The sequence below is a fragment of the Glandiceps talaboti genome, chromosome 16 (genome assembly GCF_964340395.1).
Source record: "Glandiceps talaboti chromosome 16, keGlaTala1.1, whole genome shotgun sequence".
NCBI classification, from domain to species: domain Eukaryota; kingdom Metazoa; phylum Hemichordata; class Enteropneusta; family Spengelidae; genus Glandiceps; species Glandiceps talaboti.
In genome coordinates, this window is record NC_135564.1 from 4,660,361 (window position 1) to 4,680,360 (window position 20,000).

At 34.9% G+C, this 20,000-nt stretch overlaps 1 protein-coding gene across 1 annotated transcript; it reads right to left on the bottom strand.

The window, feature by feature from the left end:
* Positions 1 to 7,417: 7,417 nt before the first annotated feature.
* Positions 7,418 to 19,857, bottom strand: LOC144447366 (5'-3' exonuclease PLD3-like). Its single transcript, XM_078137350.1, has 9 exons — positions 19,695 to 19,857; positions 14,300 to 14,517; positions 13,514 to 13,694; positions 12,054 to 12,317; positions 11,334 to 11,534; positions 10,344 to 10,483; positions 9,627 to 9,789; positions 9,146 to 9,248; positions 7,418 to 8,927 (listed from the first exon to the last, which is right to left on the bottom strand). Exons 2-9 carry the CDS (start codon positions 14,494 to 14,496, stop codon positions 8,758 to 8,760), a joined length of 1,419 nt encoding a protein of 472 aa, XP_077993476.1. The 5' UTR covers positions 14,497 to 14,517; positions 19,695 to 19,857; the 3' UTR covers positions 7,418 to 8,757.
* Positions 19,858 to 20,000: the final 143 nt, after the last annotated feature.

Consider the following 20,000-nt stretch of genomic DNA (forward strand, 5'->3'; position numbering starts at 1 on the left):
GACATAATTTATTAATTTGCTCTTGTAAAAGAATGGAACATATTAGAATTGTTCCCATGTATATTACGTTTGTTCAGACTATGTATATAATAAGACCACGTAACTAACGAGGAGGTCTGGCGCAAAATCCTTTAAACAATCGGTCCGTAAAGGGGCTCATGTCGGCGGTCAAAAAATGCATTGAAATGTGGTATGGGCATGTATCAAGGCGGCATGGGCTGGCAAAAAACATTGCCTAATCAAAATTCCTCAACCCCCCCCCCTCTTCCCATACCTAATGGCTCGACCCTTAGTAGATGGAAACTAGCTTATTCTGTTAGAGAACTTCCAATTATGGTTGAATGGGTTCTAATTGCAGTGGAAAACTTGGCTACATTGTTTCATTTGATGACACAGCAATGTTTATCCAACCATACACTTGACAACGAAAATGACAAAAACGGTTTAATCATGAAGGAAATCAATTAAGAAAATTTTCTTTCAGTATTTGTTATACAGTTTTAATTGGAGCGATTTTATCGATTGATAAAGGGAAACAGGGAAGAAGTATGGGGGGGGAAACTTTTACATATATTAACTTTCAGCATAGTTGTACACATTTACTCGATTTGGGCGAATCAATGGAAAATGTATGGATAGTATGTTAAGTAATACGCATTAGTTACTTTCAAAACAGTTTATGCAAATTTTAAAATAGTTTACGCAAAATTACTTGATTGAGAAGATCAACATAATATATAAGCGGGTATTCTTTAGTAATTTATTTAAATTACTTTCTTCCCATGTCACGTAATGGGTTAATTACATCTTGAAATAATTTAGTTTTTCGAACAAGTTTTAATTGCAATCATTATTGCAAGATTATAAGGTCGACGTCGTTAACCGAATTCTGACCTTACTGATAATTTAGAAACCATATTTGCTAGATTTAACCATATTTCTCGTCCCCCTCCTTTGTTCGATTTAGTCATATTGTCACTTTTGTTTGATGTCTTAGTTAAAATTTGCCAAATGAGTTAGAAAAACAATCAACTGTATCTTTTTTTTAAAAAACTCTAAATAGTTAGATGATGCAATTAGAAAATCAAAACGGTCAGATATGACGAAATTATGTGACATGTGCTTCGGGTATGCTTCGCGCTCTGGACGACGTCGTCGGAAAATGTCATTTTATAGCCTAAACAGTTTTGTCAGGTTCTAGATGAATAATTCCAATTGACATTCATTCCTCCAAGAAATACTCTTTGCACACCGAACAGATAAAACGTTACGTCTGCTTCAGAAAGTGAAAAAGAAGATATCGAACGAACTTCCGACCTGCAGTCACTATTGTCACAATACCACCTGTTACTAATATATGTACATCAACGCTGTATGTGGTTAACAGTGAGTATGCTATTCCTTTGTGTAACACTGCAGAATCGATGGCTGTGTGTGCAATCCCCATCAGTAAAGACGGATACATTCAATCGATGGCCGTGTATGCAATCCCCATCAGTAAACACGGATACATTCAATCAGTCTAAACTTACTGCCTTGGAAAGCTATCCAAAATGAGAACAACGTTTTCCAGTGAAAGCAGATACAACCATCTAATCTAAACTACTTCATATTGCTAGACGATACTACTGACGAATTCAAGTGATGTCGAACCAAACCCAGGGCCACAAAACACAACGCAGTATGTTATAAATCTATTGTCAACACTTCTCTCCACCAGCAAAACGAACAACGCAATCCTTTAATAGAAGACTTGGCGAATGGTCTTCAACCAAAATCACCACAAACAAACCTTCACAAACTATTACTAATTGATAATGGCCTCTGTCAAAAAGTTAACGGGCCAACCAGACTTTAATAGAAATACGTTGATTTCATCATTGAGACCAAACCAAAACAACAGAATCAAATACTTCCAGGTAGTAGTGACCAGATCATTGTTTGCACATAACTAGACATTTCCCCGGCGCGAAAAAGATAACTTAGAAGAAAAATTCCACTCTACAAAAATTCAGACTAGGATAAATCCTTCTTACATCTGTCAACATTAACTGAATACATAATATGAATGGAATCGACTGACGAAATGTGGACCATTAGTTGCAAAGAGGTATGGCATTATTTATTCACACGGAAATGTATATCAGTGTCACTAAAGTTCAGCTGTGTTTATGACTTTTATTTATTTTTCATGTACTTGCACACGCCTGGCATACTGCCATACATCACATTTCCAAGGTCGGAGCCTTCATTTCTGAAGTTAATCTTTAACGGAAGAAAATGTATGGTATACAGTCACGTGTGTCAAAATGGTCAGATCTATGGTATTCAATTACGACTGAATGTTTTAGTCAAAAGTTGCATGAATTCGCTATATGGCAGTTGTCGGATACGTTCCCAATGGTGCCTAAAATTAAAATGTAATTTCAGTCAAGAACATAAACTAAATATTCTCGACAGAACAAGTGGTGCGGGATTCGTTTGAAAAGGTTTTTTTTATGGGTGGATAAAAGTGTTTGTTAAGTATACAAGCATTAAGAAACTCAGAAACCATGATCAAATCCCATAATTAAATTTTTTACCTGTTTCGTTTTGAAACCTATGATAACTGAAAATTGAAAATGAAGTGTTATGTTCGCTGAAATTCGCATATAGCTACTTGTAAGCACGATTTGGGATTAGGATAATTGCTAGCAACCAAATTAACTAACAATGATAACAATATTTTGTCATTGATACTCTCTATGTATTTTGACATTGGATAGGACATGTTTAAGACATCAAATCTAAAACTGAACGCTATTTCGGGAAGAAAAGTAACACTCACGAGAACAAGACTTCTCTTGGTTGGTTGTCGCCATTTTGGAAAATTGCGCCCTCACATAGTGATTCAGAGAAAACTGGGTTCTTAGGGGATGATTCCTGGTCTTAGTATCTAATTTAATTGTTTCCAAATTTAACGCCCGTCTCTATCCTACCCATGTGTAGGAACTGCAAATATTGACACTAATAATAACACCATGAAGTTCAACTTTATCGTAATTAGTAAAGTTTCAGTGCTTGAAATACATAGCCTTTGCATATTACCGTATGTCCTGAGATGCCAGTATATCAATTAATTTACGTTCGCTGGGTTGCTCAAAATAAAAATCGAGGAGCGTATTTCACTCTGAAGTGGTCAAAAAAAAGCAAACTAGTAGAAAGTGGTATTCACCTTCGATTCCACCTCAGCGCACACTAGAGTCACAATTTAAAGTAAAAACACACGTTGGCTTCTCTCAGTGTTGTAGTTTCTATCACTTTCTATGCATAGATAATTATTCACGTTATAGAACACATACACTGATCATCAAGTTGTAGAGCTACTTAAATAGACGACTCTCTAACGAAGAAGTAATGAGGTAATTCAGAGAAAACAAGTAAATTATTAATGTACCATCGAAAATCTAATAAATAATACATTAAAATCTTGTAATTTGATAATACAGTAACGAAGATTTACTTCTGAATCATTTTTAAAAATATTTTTGACTTGATTATTTCTGATTGATGGTTTATCATATCTAAATTTAATTCAAATTTCCCTTGGGATGCTCGTTTAATAACTAATTTTATTTCAAATGTATAAAATATGACTAGCGCAAGAGATCCGGACAATGACATATAAATACGCATCGTAATGGGATTCTAAATACATTAAGATTAAAGAACTATTTTTCTTTGATATTGCCGACAGAAGAAAATGATCACACAGCTATTGATCACTTTACCGCCGTATTTTATATTTTCATGTTTTACATTATGTCTATGGTATGGTATATCATTTAAATCGTTGATTTGTGAATCATGTAGAATGTGCCTCGGGAAATCAAACCTCTTAAAACGTCTTAAAACTTCGTCATAGGAAACTTGTTCCAGCTTCCTTTTATAATTGTAATTTGGAGTTCATCGTCTTGATTTCAAGGAAATTGACAATCGCTGGAGTTAACAAGGTATTCGGCGGCCATATTGGATTCTTAAATTCCATATTTTTTAAAGTTTTATTTTGACCTATTTCAAAGTTTTTACAGTGCCGCCTCATGAAATTGTTTTAAAGTAAGAACTTGGAGTTCTTTGAACCAAGTAACGGCAAAAGTTTAAGATTGTTTCTCCAAAGCACCTACTACGTTAAAAATGTATTATGTGTCTGGATATTATTGCATGACATAACACATCATGTCATGACAAAATGATATGATGCGTCGCGCACGACCGAGACGGAACGAGTATAACAGAGATACAAAACTGAAGACACGTCATGATTACTTGGCAAATATAGGAAGACACGAAATAACTCTGCATGACAACATCACATAATTATCTCAGAGCTATCCATCAATAGTAATGTAGGCTACCACTTTAATATTTAGTAACCATGTTCATTTTCAACTGATCTAACTATAGATAATCAGAATTCTTAGAATTATTCCAAACTCGTCAACATTATCACAACAATCATAACATCAACCGATCAAGTTGTTTCCCAGTTTTATTCTTATTGCGGGGAAAGCACGGAATACAGATTTATATTTTCCAAAGGAAACGGAGATCAATAATTCATCTCTTGGTCCATAAATATAGGACTACGTGTCAATTAACGTGTTTTTCTTTCCACAGTACTAGCCTAAATTATTTTCTAAGCACGACAGTTGATAGATTGACATATACGTAGGTGTGTCGGTCAGTATGACTCATACACAAGTCAAAATCCAGTTATACAGATATTAATGATGTCAAACAGTTCATTGCTCTATTTTATTTATAAATTAACACTATACGAAAAGTCATATTTGACCATGTCTTTCCACCGGGGTAAATCTTTAGCAGAGGATATGTAAATGTGGTGAGTATAAGACGAAGCGACACCCTTGACTTAATTTACCCCCGGTGATCTCTCCCCCGGGGGCTGTAAACAGTCAAAAGTGTCACTTCGTCTCGTACTACCCCTTGACCGAGATGGTAGTTAGGTGGGTCACAGGTAGGGTAAAGGTGGGAAAATTTGACTTTTCGTATATTGTAAAGTTGTTTTTCAACGGTTCGAAGATTCATCCCCATTGATGTTTTTCACCTTCAGCTAAAACAGAATTCACCGTTATCAGCAAATACGTGCAAAATCATTAAATTTTCTGATTCGTTATTCAGGTCGAACGAGGACATTGTTTTGTTAATGCTATAAATTATCTAACGAGTTAATTAATATTTAAAACATGAAGGTCAATCACGTGACAATCTCCATAGCAACTAGAACTACGTCACGTTTTTTTACATCACTTTATTATCTCGACATATTAGGTGTTAAAGATATTTTACATAGGAATTGGAAAGTTTGAACAATTTTATAACTCCATCATCTACTAGTTACTCCACTGTCAAAATAATATTTAGAATCCAATATGGCCGCAGAATGAATTTTTAACTCTAGGGGAAAGACGAAAGATTGTTAAACAAGACGGTAAACCCACAAATTCCTGTATTTCACATGGGTCAGGAATACAAGCTTTCACATGGCAAAGTCTGAAGAGATTTTAAGAACTCCGATTTAGATAAAGTAGTCCCAAGGCACATTCTATCTCAAACGTCGGCATCGACTCGGAAATCCGAAACCCGGTTACATGTAAATGGCTGTATTCATGTTACCTAGTCGTGTCGAATACCTCACTGTGTACTAACCATAATTACACTATTTTCATATCTACATACATCACAAGGGAATATAAAGTGTCACGGTACAGTATTTCATCAAAGACTTTGTTTTAAAAGGCTTTCTAATTCCCTTCACTGATTTTTGTACTGTACTTACCTCGAGCATTTAACGGTTAGGATGTGAGCTTTGAACCCATTAAAATTGGAATTTTTTCATGCATTAAATCATAAATTTTAAAGAGGGATCTCGATAAAAAGACGTGAGGACTCAACCACGTCAGGTAGAAAGCATCGTGTTCATTTCCAATGATCAAACATGTTTGATAGAGCCATGTTCAGGTATTAATCGATGAAAAAATCATTAAATATATCACTGCATGAAAAAGGCAGAATCCATCATGGATTCTTTTATATTCTATACTGGATACTGTGAGAATCCAACAGAATCCAGAGGTATTTATTATGGATTATTCAGAGAATCCATCATCTATGTTTGTCCTGATTTACAACAACAACAACAACAACAACAACAACAACAACAACAACAACAACTACAACGCCACCTTGTGTTAACTTGGAGAACATAACTTTGGTGCCATGCATAACGAAAGTGCAATACCCTTCTGTACTATTACTACCTTATAAGCTTTCAAGAAACAATCAACCTAATCCGGTTATTTATCAACCATTGTATCAAAAGCCATGGAAGAACACTTTCTCAGATACATCAATTTTGAAGATACATTACCATCTTTGCATTTTAGATTGACCATATAATTTGATTAGGTGTTAATGTTACCAATGCCGTCTTCTATGTATCATCAACAATACAAATTCCAAGGTTGTGTACCTTTTTTTTCAATGACAATTAAAACTCCTATACACACATTTTCTTTCATGATATATTATTTCACACTCGTATACATACACCAAGAACGATTACTTTAGCTTGACACATTCTATGTAATATATATTAGTAACTTTTACTACCAACTTGTTTGTCAACTCCAATGTTGGCCTCCTTACATCATGTCTACTGCATTGTATGTAATATTTTACTATTGCTACCAACATGTTCTGGTTTGTCAATTTTAATACTTGTCTCCCTATAACATTTTTATTTATTGCTCTTAGTGATTTTTAACACAGTACAGTATTAATGAGTGTGAATAATGATACACACTACAGCGCCCTCACTAGTCCGGTGGCGATAATCTGAATGATGAGGGTTATCCATAACTCCTTCTGATTTGCATCTTTGTATATTCCTTATTTCATAACTTCCTTTATTAACCATATTCATGAACAGTTTAAATATAAAAATCATAACTGAAACATAGATAACAAAACACACTTACAAATGTTATTTCCTCTAAAACAAACAAAACTGTAGATTTGAAGAACTCAGATTTAATTATTGTCTTGTTTATTGCTGCAAAGAAAGTAAGTTAAAACTGTCCTGCATTTTACCTTATAAACCATATACAACCAAGGCTCACTTTGCCTGGATAGCACCGTATGGTATGATATGTCGAAATGAGTCTTGGTTGTTGATATTCATGAATTGTAACATACATTTTGTACAGATACCTTGACACTGAACTACAACTCATAGTTGCAACAATGTAACAAGAATAGGAAAGAACAATGGACACCATATAAAAAACAACACAGACAAAGAAAGTTATTGTTATATGGAAAACGTTTTATTTACTATCAAATTTGATTACTGTCCTAGCCACCATAGTTTGCTGGATGGTTAACCTGGTACTACAGGTTCTCTCCCTATAGCCTGCAAACTCAGAAATTCAAATTTAGTATTTCTCATGGATATCATGCGCAAAAGCTCATTGGTTGAATTAGCCACATGATGCCAAAAATTGGTTGAGTGTAAAGTTACCCGGATGTGAGCTTTGTAATTAATAAATAAATCTTGGACATCCATGATTTTGTAATGAGATGTTGCCAAAAGTACTACATTTGAATTACTGGGTTCACAGGCTGTGTGTAGAGTTTTTTATTATCAAGTTAACCATCCAATGATCCGGTCTATTACAAAAGGAGGTCGTCATTATCCTGGCATCACTGTAAATAATACTTAAACAATAAATCAGGAGAATAAGAATGACAAAGTAATGTAGGATGAAGTTTCAGCAGATTATTATTTATTAAAACCAGAGCCAGATTTTAAAAGTTCCAGATTTTAAAAATTCCATCGATTTGTTAAAACACGTCATCTATATCATGTCACCTGTCATTATACAAAAATATGTCGAGACTCAGATATCCATATACTCTATTTGGGTTGTAATGTCATACTGTCTCAGAAATGTGCACTGTACAAGAAGCTCTGTTTAAGTATTGGTAAAATATAACTGACTATGTTTCCTAAATATCCAACATGTGTGTACACCTTCACCAATAAAAATAACCTTTCCAGTTTGCACCAGTGGGGGAGCTTCCATCTTTAAAATGGAATTACCATGAATACATAATGCTAACATATGTACTGTTTATAAATTTTCAGACCTCTTTGTCAAAGTTTAAAAAAATACCCTTTGCTCTGTAACATCACAAGACATTGGAACACTGACACTGAACATCAAATTTAAAAGTTTTTAGTTGTTTAAAAATTTTTTGAAGTGAACCTTTCATCTTTGAAGACTGTTTCACATCGTTTTCTACACCAGTAGTTTACTGTGGTTATTTTGTAAAACTGTATAAAATTGGCTCACCTACTAAGCTCTAAATACCAGTACATTGCTGTGGTTATATTTTACAACTGTATAAAACTGACTGGCTTGTTTTTAGTAAACTCTATGATACTAAGATGACTTAGTACATCATCTACCACTGTATACTACTAAGTTGACTTAGTAGATCATCTACCACTGTATACTACTAAGATGACTTAGTACATCATCTACCACTGTATACTACTAAGATGACTTAGTACATCATCTACCACTGTATACTACTAAGTTGACTTAGTACATCATCTACCACTGTATACTACTAAGATGACTTAGTAGATCATCTACCACTGTATACTACTAAGATGACTTAGTACATCATCTACCACTGTATGCTACTGAGTGGCTTTGCATGTTCGGAATACCAATCTCTTTCAAACACATTTAATAGTTGCTTTTGGAAAGTCTTATCACCCTCTGCAGTTGTCTGATTGACTACAAATCCAATACCTCCTGTATCCACAAAATAATCTCCTGACCAGTTAGATGTCCCTGAAATGAGACAAGTTTATAGGGATTTAAAGCAAAAATAGGTGATTATGATCACCACTGCAAAACATCAACAGGAACAGCAAAAGATGTACAGAAGATTTCATTTTGTGAACTGTACAAGTTAACATGCTACTATCGGACCCTGCAGCTAAAAGTGTCTTTTTCATGTTTTTATGGCTATTACAACATTAAGTACATATTGTGTATAGGTAACTTACCAATATAGGCGGCTTTGTCTGTTATCATATATTTATTATGATTTACACGTGCATATGGAATTTTACGCTGTGATTCGGTGACGTCTGGAACAACGAACAGTTTCTGACAAAAGAAAGAAAAGTTTACATTATTCATCTGTGACAGCAAAACATTGCTGTTTATGTAAACTTAAAATATAGATATCAAAAAGTGTATGTACTTCCATAAAAAAAACAATTTGTTAATGTAGTTGGAAATCTCATGTCGAGACAATTCTAGGTTTTACAGACACAATAGAGGGCAGTACACACAAACATGTTGATCTGAACAGAGACTGTATCATTTATATGTCTCAAAATGCACAAAATGAGACTCCGTATACTCACCACATGTATCTAATTAAATGTAGTATTATAGATGATAGAGGGCAGTATACACCAACATTGTTGATCTAAATAGTGCCTATACATGTACATACAAAATGAGACTCTGTGTACTCACCACTTCAATACCACCTTTGACAGCGCCATCTAGACTAGCTAGTGATTGCAAAAAATTATACATTTCAGGTTCAGTGTGGTTCCATTTACTAGCTAGCAAACGTACAATAACATGTTTATTGTACGCTACACTTCGGAGTTTATCATCTATTATGGACCAATAACTGCAATAAAACATAGGTTGATTTGAAATTTTAACTTTAACTTAAAATGAGAAATCCTTCAGTCAATCAATCAATCAATCAATCAATTTATAAACTGCCTGTTTCCACTACAATGTAGCGTTATTAAGAGGAACTGTACAATTAGAATGCTCTGGAGAATAGATATGTCTCTAAGTTCTTTTTGAAGGCATTTGCTGTTGGGTTTTGTCGTATTTCCAATGGCAGTAAAAAAAACATTGACTTAAGTACAGTCACCCTTATAATAAGGTGACATTTTGAAAATCATGACTGGAATTGTTATGACTAGCTAGGAACTTACTTCAAGATAGTAATAGTATGGGAGTGTATTTGTCTACAGTACGCTATCCCACCTTCTTGGGTATTTATATATAACTAGGAGCTACTTCAAGACAGTAATATTATGGGAGTATATTTGTCTATAGTACGCTATCCCACCTTCTTGGGTATTTATATACAACTAGGAGCTACTGCAAGACAGTAAATTACATAGTATGTGACAGTATATACATTGTATGTACAGTACACTATCTTACCTTCTTGGGTTTTTATATATGATAGCTGGGAAATATTCCATTACAGCAATACTCACAAACTGTTCAGCAGAATCAATGACATGTAAAATAGTATCAATATCTGAACTTCGACCATAGGCACAAAACTCTGGCGGTGAATTCTGGGACATGAAATATTCATAGAAATATTATTAACAGGGCTATCAGAAGTAATAGGAAGACATTTCGTATACAAGATATAGTTTCTGTGGATGAGATGTACATATGTTTTTGATTTGTCTTGAGTTCGCTAAATAAGTATTAATTACACATTTTCTAAAAATTACATTTGTACGTTTATTTGGCAGCAAATGGAATGATGACCTGGACTAACAGGTTCCCATATCAGTCAGGAATAACCAGGATAACTGGGATAATTATTCCTATTGGTATACATGTTTAGTATACATCAATTGGGATAATTATCTAGATACAATGTAGTAATAATGCTTTGCATCCCAAACACAATAAATGACCTTTTGAATACTCTGGAGCATGAACTATGACATGGTGCATATGATTAAACCAATGTGTATACTCTCTAGTACCAAAGACCTTCTAAAAACTAAGGGGTAAAACAGAGGTTGCCCAGGGCATGTCATTTTTCAAGACATGCAGTTGATGTGATCTGAAGCCTTGTGAGATCCGTATTTCAGTCAAGAATAATCACCGATTGGGATAAACTGAGATACATTTTGTAAAGCTAATGATACATGTCAACAATTGAATTCAAAAATTGTTTATCCCAAATGAGATAATACTGTAAGTATGTGCATATTGTATGTTATTGTTCTGATTATGATAATTATCCCAACCAGCGTTATAGCATGGAAGTATAACAGTGGGTTATACTTCCATGGTTATAGCGACTCATCTTTTGACTTGTAGTGACAAGGCCCCTCATGTTCCTTGGCAGAACGGAGTATAAATATTGAGGAAATATCTAAATTTCTGAGAGTTAACTTTACTTACAGCCAAGAAAGTTGTGGTGTTTGTTTTATTAAACTTGACTTCCATAGGAGTTGTAATATTATATGGTGTATTGTAGGAAGACGGCCAAGGTGATGGTAATGTTGACTTAGAATCACCCATGTACCAGTACGTCTCAAAAATTTTCGTCATGTCTTGAGCCAAACAACTGCAGTTTTGAACTAGGGCTCCTAGTTCTTTAACCTGGAAGTGACATCATAAAGGGTGAAAGGTCAGTTCACACAGAAAGCATATCAACATCTCTATACATGTAATGCTCTACATTGACAATGGTGGTACTTGATAACCTGTTTACAATGAGATCTGTGATTTGGATTTAGTCTCACAAATGCTAGTAATGGCAAACGATTCAAGTAATTTACCCACACCCCAATGACAGTTATCAGCATGTCTGTTTGTAGCTATTTACATAATATTCATTATATGTAAATTACATTGCTCTTGTGCTCATCTCGATGAGGGCACATTTACATATTGACTTCATACTTCATATAATCCCATGTACATGTACAAACACTCACTCATACTAACAATAATACAAACATTAATAAATGTACATTAGCTTCCAATGATATACAGCATCCTTCCTCAGATACTTGTTAAAGGTGAAAGAGCCAGCAAAAGTGAGAGTAAGACCTGACAAAGTACAGCTGTTGTAAATGATAATTTAAAACTGACCACAGACAGTGTCTATAAACTAACCTGTGTTAATGACCTCCAGTCCAAATTAGCACTTCCAACATAGAAATGTTGTCCATCTACCACCCACATCTTAGTATGCAGGATACCATCATGGGTTGACATAAATCTTGTAAAATTTAAACTACGTACTCTAGCGGCACCAGCTTTGACTAAGTCTATAGTATCCTGTGAAGGGTTCATGTTTGTTGGTTGTGATTGAGCTATCCTAATATCAATACCTCTTTCAGTGCCTGCATTCAACAAACCTGCATAAATATTTTCACCCTGTGAACCAAAAAATTAAATAAATCTATATTAAAATTAAATCAACCGCATATATATATATATATATCTTATCTGTAAAATCAGACAAGAATTTTATCGACCGACCCCACCGAGTTTTTCACTTCGACCCAAAGCTCTTTTTTTTTTACCTATTCGAGAAAAAAATAATTCAAACACGAAAATTATGAACTCTCGCAAGAAATAGTGGATGCGGAAACTGACATCAACTTTATAAAAAGAAAATACAAAATTGTTCTTCCAATCTGTAGTGGCTGTACATCTGATGAGAAGAAACCAATAACACAGAGATCATATGGAAAACAATGGAAAGCGTAACTACCTGAACTAGACACTCACATATGAAAAAAAAAATATTTTTTTATCAAAATTTTTTTCGTTTAAAAATCTACTCACCTCACCTATTCTAAAATTGAGTGTAATCACAACCACACCATTTTTTTGTTAGGCCTAAACTATTGAATTTTTTTTTATGAGTTAACCCTTCCAATACATGTGCATCCTGTGTTTACCAAATGCATTCAACATCATTTGGATATTTTTCTTCCTTCAGCCTGAAATTACTCATTACCTAAAGGTTTGTTAGCACTTGTCTCTACAAGACCCCTTAGGTCACTTATATTTTCATTGGCTCACTGAGCAAAGAAAAATATTGGAGCATACTATCTAATTTTTCCATGCCAATGTCTCTGATATACATTTCAATCAAACCATTACAAACCTTGATATTACAAATACAATGTCAATTATTGAGACTCAGTGTTAATGTCTCCAAAATAAGTAATTATTATTGTAATTTATACCTCATGGAAGTCACTGAAGGTGAAGAATGCATTCAAACAAAAAAATATGGAATTTGTACCAAGATCAGTCTATGTCATGAAAATGTGTGTCTCTACGGTGGTTCTGGCAGAAGTGCTGGAAATATGAGTCAAAATGTTCAAGATAGTCATTGTTTTCCTAAATTGTTCATATATTATCATACATTATACATTATTATTACCCAGTAATTTTCTTCATTCAGCTGGAAAATACTCATGACTTATTTAAGGGTTCATCACTACTTGTCTTTTGACTCATAGTGACAGGGTACCTTAGGTCACTCATATTTTCCTTGGTTGAATGAAGAACACTGTAGAGGGAATAATATTTAATTGTATTGTGTGTCCGACTCTCACCTGCCAATCAGATGGATCTGGTATGACATCATCACCTCTGAGTGTCCAATAAAATGAAGCAATATCTATAGAGTCTTCAGCTAGATCTAATAAATTCATCCATCCTTCATACGTTGACAAGTGTCTGGTAAATCCCTTCTCATAAGTTAGATTATCTGGAATACTTTCTACTAGAGTTATCCTGGAAAATTAACACCAATTAGTGTTTGTTAAAGAGTTTAGATGTCCATATTTTTTATTTTGAACTTGTTGGTTGAACAAAAATATTTCACCCTGGTATGATAACAAACATGTTTTACAAAGGAAATTAAAATGAAAAATAATTTCTAAAATCAGAAATACTGAAATAATAGCATATGTTGAAGTTAGTTTGGCTTAAGAAAGAATACGTCTTGGTGACCAATTAGTTTGAAAATCAAGTGGCTTAAATCGTCGCATAGTTTGTCACATGACAGCTTCTTCAAGGCTCTTTTTTTATTTTGTCTTTCATATACAGAGAAAAATTGCAGTGTAAAAGTACTGTTCTCCAAATAATCCCTGTTATGATATAATAAAGAAATTTGGGTCTTCACCACAATTTCTTTTCAAGGAAACTGGCAATGCGTAGGTTTAATGTTATAAAGTCCAAGGATTCAATCCCAGGTTCCCACATTAGTGTAATCTTATCAATGGCGTCATAAGAATTATTCTTTTGTTCTGGACCAACTTGTTCTAAAGCTCTGCTAGACAACTTGTTTTTCACAACTAGATCTTAAACCTATACTGACAATGGTTTTAAATACTCACACACAAGGGTCTGTACATGGTGATGGTGGTGTCGGTATTCCATGATGGCAGTTATCTCCTTGTAAATAGATGATTATTGAGACTGCTACGATGGCGATATTGATCAAAGTCAGAGCTAAATACAGGACAATGAAATGACTTCTTGGTTTCTTAGTTTCAGAGTCATCATTCAGCAAAAGAGGATCATTGGTCTCCATTTGGTCGACGTCAATTGTATCCTGAAAAAAATTATCAAGTTTACTTTTGAGTTTAACAAGCGACCTATCGGTCAGAATAGCTCCGCTGTTTTTTTTTTTAATTTAATTTTTTATTTTGGTGACATGTAGAAGTGGTTCAGGTCTTCACTATGCAGTTTTGTTTTAGCGATGCAATAAAGTGGTTAGTGGTTTCATATGATGTCTCACTATAAAACACATTTTACACAGAAGTTGGTAATGTATTGTACTTTTATACCATAGTCACCATTTTATAACAAAAATCTACTGTTATGAAAAATTGCACAAAATCTCAGAAAAAAATGACTGGGAAATGCACACAAGAAAAAGAAAAAAAGAGGATTTTGAGGTTGGCTATAAATAATTCCAGTGTCTTACAGCTGTAACCCTGGAAAATTTTAATGATGAATGAAATAAACTAGGGATCTAAAATAATTTTGAGGCAATTTGAATTTCAATTTTCTAACAAATTTACAAAGTCAACAACATTCAACTTGTACTAGTTGTGGTAGATATATATAGGGAAGAAATGTATTAATCGCCATCTTAGTTTCCGTACGGCGACAATCTCAAGTTAAGTACCCGGAAGAGAGTCATTCTCAGCCATACGTTACAGTGGTAACACTCGTTCATGTTCGGTTACCTTTCACACAAAGAAAACACAACGAAATGGTTGAAATGATCTTTTTTTTTATTTCTTTTCATCACAACAACAAAATCTGCGTGATTGATCAAAAGTGTTGTAAACTAAACCAGAAAGAATTATCGGACTGGCTAAACTTCCCGATGAACTGGAGTAAGGTCCTACTACTTCCAAGTAAGCCTCGATAGTACTATAGTACGTGAGAAAATCGTCTCAAACTAGCGATACAACTTTCAAAATATAACTTGACATGTCTTCATTTGTTAGAGTTATACAATTCAAGACGGGTTTTCACTCGAAAACAACAATTCTGTGAATAATGACACTCTGAACGCAGCGATTTCTCGGACGATGTTACCACTGTAACGTATGGCTGACAACGACTTGCTTCCGGGTTAGTCCCTCGTGCATACGGGTGGATTGTCGGCGATTAATACATACATCGTCTGATATTTTAATTCACAGTGTTTCTTGTGACCGGCGCCTGTCAGCAGACTCTGCCATTTTTTTCATCATTCCATTGTATTTAAACCTTGTACTTGACATTTCGCAATATTTATAATTCTCAACAAAATACCTCAACATGCCTCACTTCGCTCGTACTCAAAGCAGCCCCGCGCGGTATGATCACTGACACTGATGACATGATGAGAGAGAACCTTTTCGGATTTACATGTAAAACGGGGAAAGATACGCAAAACATAATGCAAAGTCTAAAGCCAAATTAAAGTTGTAATTATTTTAATTATTTTTACTTGCCAAATATTTGCATTTTGGAAAGGCAAGACACGTTCATGTCGTTTAACTTTACATGTGAACTGTCGGCCATAACTTCAACCGCATGTCTGGCATGCCCTTCCTTACGCAAGTTGTCTGAATTCTGGTTCACTGTCATTCCAAATTGCACGACAATATAGAATTAACCACAAGTTACATGTTATCTGAAAACATCACACTTTTATAGTGGGTCTGAAGTGTGATTTTAGTGAGTACCAAGAACGTCCTGTGTTGATACTCAAGATGCTTGCTGTGGAAAATCGCTCGGTCAAATGAGGTCACCTTCAGCTTCTGGTCGAATCAGGATAGAGTATGCAAATGAGGATGTTGCGGACTGATTTGAAGTTTACAACCCTGTTTCGAACAAACGCTTGTCATTTGGGCGCCCAATGCGTAGAATTATGACTATAGCACATATTACATTGCTTGTTTGACGTCAATAGTGTCTTTTGAAAAGTGGCAGTTTACTTAAAGTCTCGTCGACTGATTTCCAATATGGCGTCGGTCATTATGCTCATTAACATATTCATTTTTTTTTCAAATTACAAAAAAAAATCATAAAAAATAAAAATGAGGATGTGCTGACTTGAAATTAACAAATCTGAGTAAGCTACCCCCTGCGCATCAACACGCCAGATATCAAAGCAATCTAATAAGAGGTTTTCAAGGAGTTGATGAAAATGACATTTTATGAAAAAAAATCATAAAAAATTGAAAATGGCACAGATCAACTTGGCATGAACAAATCTGAATAGCCTCCCCCCAGGGAACATGCACACCAAATATCGAAGAATTCCGACTGTCACTTCCGGAGTAGATAGTAAAAATATAAAAGTTTGACGGACACCTATGATTCACTCTACTCTCTATACCTCAATACCCACCTATACCTAAAGCTACGCTTTCAGCTTTCGCTGACAGCGGAGCTAATAAAAAAGTTGACAAGTTCTTGTCTCTACCACCAAAATAAAACATTCAGCCAGTATGTGGTACTATGTATACTTTGGGGCAAGATCAATACTTCAATGTAGGATATAAAATAATTCATTACACTTAGGCTTCAGAACTCCCCACCCTCCCCCCAACCCCCACCCCCACCCAACCCCACCCCTTCTAACTAATTTGGCCAAAACTGAAAATGTTTCAGACACAACAATGTAGTACTTATTATGTAGTGCTATGAATACAAAGCCAGTATGTAGTGAGTAAAATATAGTTCTTTTGTTTTGACACTGTACTGTACAGTATTTTGGTGTCACACATTTACTATAGTGAAACTTCATCCATTTCTCAATTTGAGGACATTTTTACAAAATATTTGTATTTACAGGTACAAAACTGATCCATTTATTAATCCTCTTTCTCCCAAGAAGGCATTTGTTTGTACACAACTAAGTTGGAAGAAAGAGGATTAAAATAGATATCATTTCTGTAGGATGAGAACTAAAATGGCTCAAAACCATCACTAAGTTCGTTCTATCTCATCCAGAGATGAACATGTAAATTACGTCACCTTCACATAGACCTCAAAATCACCGCTATAGTAAAAGAATTTAGTTTTTTTATCCTATATTCAACTATTGATCACGCCCCTTAAACCTTTCAGCTGTCCAAATGTTGACATGATATTACAAATGATATGACATTATTGATTTAACCAATGTAAGTAGATTCATGTGTTGACACAAACACATATGTTTTGAAGTTCTGTGGTAACAATGGCTTTGATACTATTTTTAGTGAGTGCCCTTGGTGATAAGATTACTGTGATGGGGTTAAAAACATGATCACTACTATGAGAGTGTGTCAGGTTCTTGTAAACAGGACACTTCAAAACAATCCAGTGTGTGTCAACATGTGAAACTTTCAACAACTGTGTCACAGATAACAGTGGCAATATAAATATAGCCTATACGTCATTGTATATATGTACTTGAATATAAAATATATACACATATATGTACTTTAATATATATTCTATAAAATGTGCGTAAATCCACAGTTTACTAAATTCTAATCTCAAAGACTCTTAATCATCCTGTGTCTCCAGCTCAGCACCAGACATTTGTATTGTACTTACAGCACAAATACTGCATATATAGAGCCTAATTCAGAGATTATTTACGGTTTCAAATCATTATAAGCTAAATACATATATTAAAGTCATGTTTTATACAAACTTTCTGTAGTTTATTTACTTTCTGTAGAGTTTATTTTTCTTCAAATATAGTGCTTATTTTATCCTAATTTTTTCAAAGCATACTACTTTGGAAATCACTCTGTCTGAATTAACAAGTACATAAATAAATATGCAAATTAAGAACTCAATCAATCAAATGACTGACATTTCCTGCTTTATCAGACTGTAAATATAGAAAAGTGTTCCCTATAATCAGGGGTTGACATTAACAGCAGTCCCATGATGTCCACAGACTACCAATTCTTGTCATGGGACTACCATAATTTGCATCTTGTTGCCCTTTTAGGCTACCACTAATCATACAATGATGGAAGATTTACAAACATAGAAGTTTCACACATGTTCCAAATAGAGGAACTCTGTTTTCAGTTCAGGAATATAGGACTAATATTGGTCACCATCCTTGGGCTACCACTTTCTGAAATTGGTAGCCCACTAGGACTACCAAAGTAAAAAAGTTACTTCCAAGCCCTGCTATATGCCCGAATTCAGTTCACTGAATGACACCCACTGCACTGTGAAACCAGTGGAATGACACCCACACAACAGATAATGTGGCCACTTTTTGAAACAAAAGTTTGATTCACAAAGCTGGTCCACTGGGTTATTTGACTGTGCAGTGTGTCTAGATTTATAAGGCTTTACCATCCCAAATCTTGTACAAGGTCAGTCACATAATGCATTTCACTTTTCATAGGTGTTAAAATAAGCTATTACGTAAACGACAAGCAGACCCTGGCTGTCTGGGTCTATGGTATCATATACTTAGCAGGGTTCTTGGGGTGTGCTTCGGAGAAACAAAGACAAGGAATGTCTGTGGGACTTGGAGAACATAACTTACAAGGATACAGTCAGTTTGGTCCAAGTAGATAATATATACAGATAGATATGTATTTATGATAACTAATAGTAGTAATAATATAAACAAATACTCAATACTGTATGTACCATGTATCGGTCTTGTATGTATAATAACAGATTATGATTATCTTGGGATAATAGTCCCCATACACCTGCTGACATGCGGAGTAAGCAGGGACTTAGCTCTGGAAATATATGCGCTCCAGAACCTCGGAGATGTGTTGACGTTCTAGGAGCAAATATTTCCATAGCTAGCTGGTACTCGACTTTGCTTTGTTCTGACTCCACTGTTGTACAGGTATAAAGTTGGATTCAGATTTAGATTCAGATACTGAGCGTCATAATCAGCGTCAGATAGTCAGATCCGAAGACACGTACCCGACGGACTCAATCAAACAAGAAATAATACCGTTGAGACTACAGTTTACGTACGTGATATATGTTGCCAATTTTTAAAAATTGTGCAAGCAGAAACATTCCAACTTCCATCAAAACGTTGTGAAGCGGGATCTTTCCCTGTAGTCTCAACGGTATTATTTAAGGTTTGATTGAGTCCGTCGGGTGTCTTCGGACCTGAGGCCATGTGACGCTCAATATGACGCTACCTGAATCCTCGAATCTGACGACAACTTTATACTCGTGAATATTGTGATGATGTCGTCCCAGGACAACAATCAGGCAGTCTTGACGGTTAAATACCTGTTAAATAGTACGTTGCGTGTGAAAGAAACACGCCAACGCTGCCTCGAACTCTATTCCACTTCTTCCAACAGATTATACTAAAATAATATGACCATGGTACGACAGGTCGGTCTTCATTTAGGTTCCTAACCTGGAACGGGAGAGTTTGGTGTTGATCACCCGTCGATGGAGAAGACCTGGCTCTGACCTGAAAGTGTAACCCCAATGTCAATGAGTGGGGGCGCTGTTTGGAACTATTTATAACTTATTTTAAAACCATTGCATGTGATGTGCACGTGACCATCGGGACTTGTATATCAGATT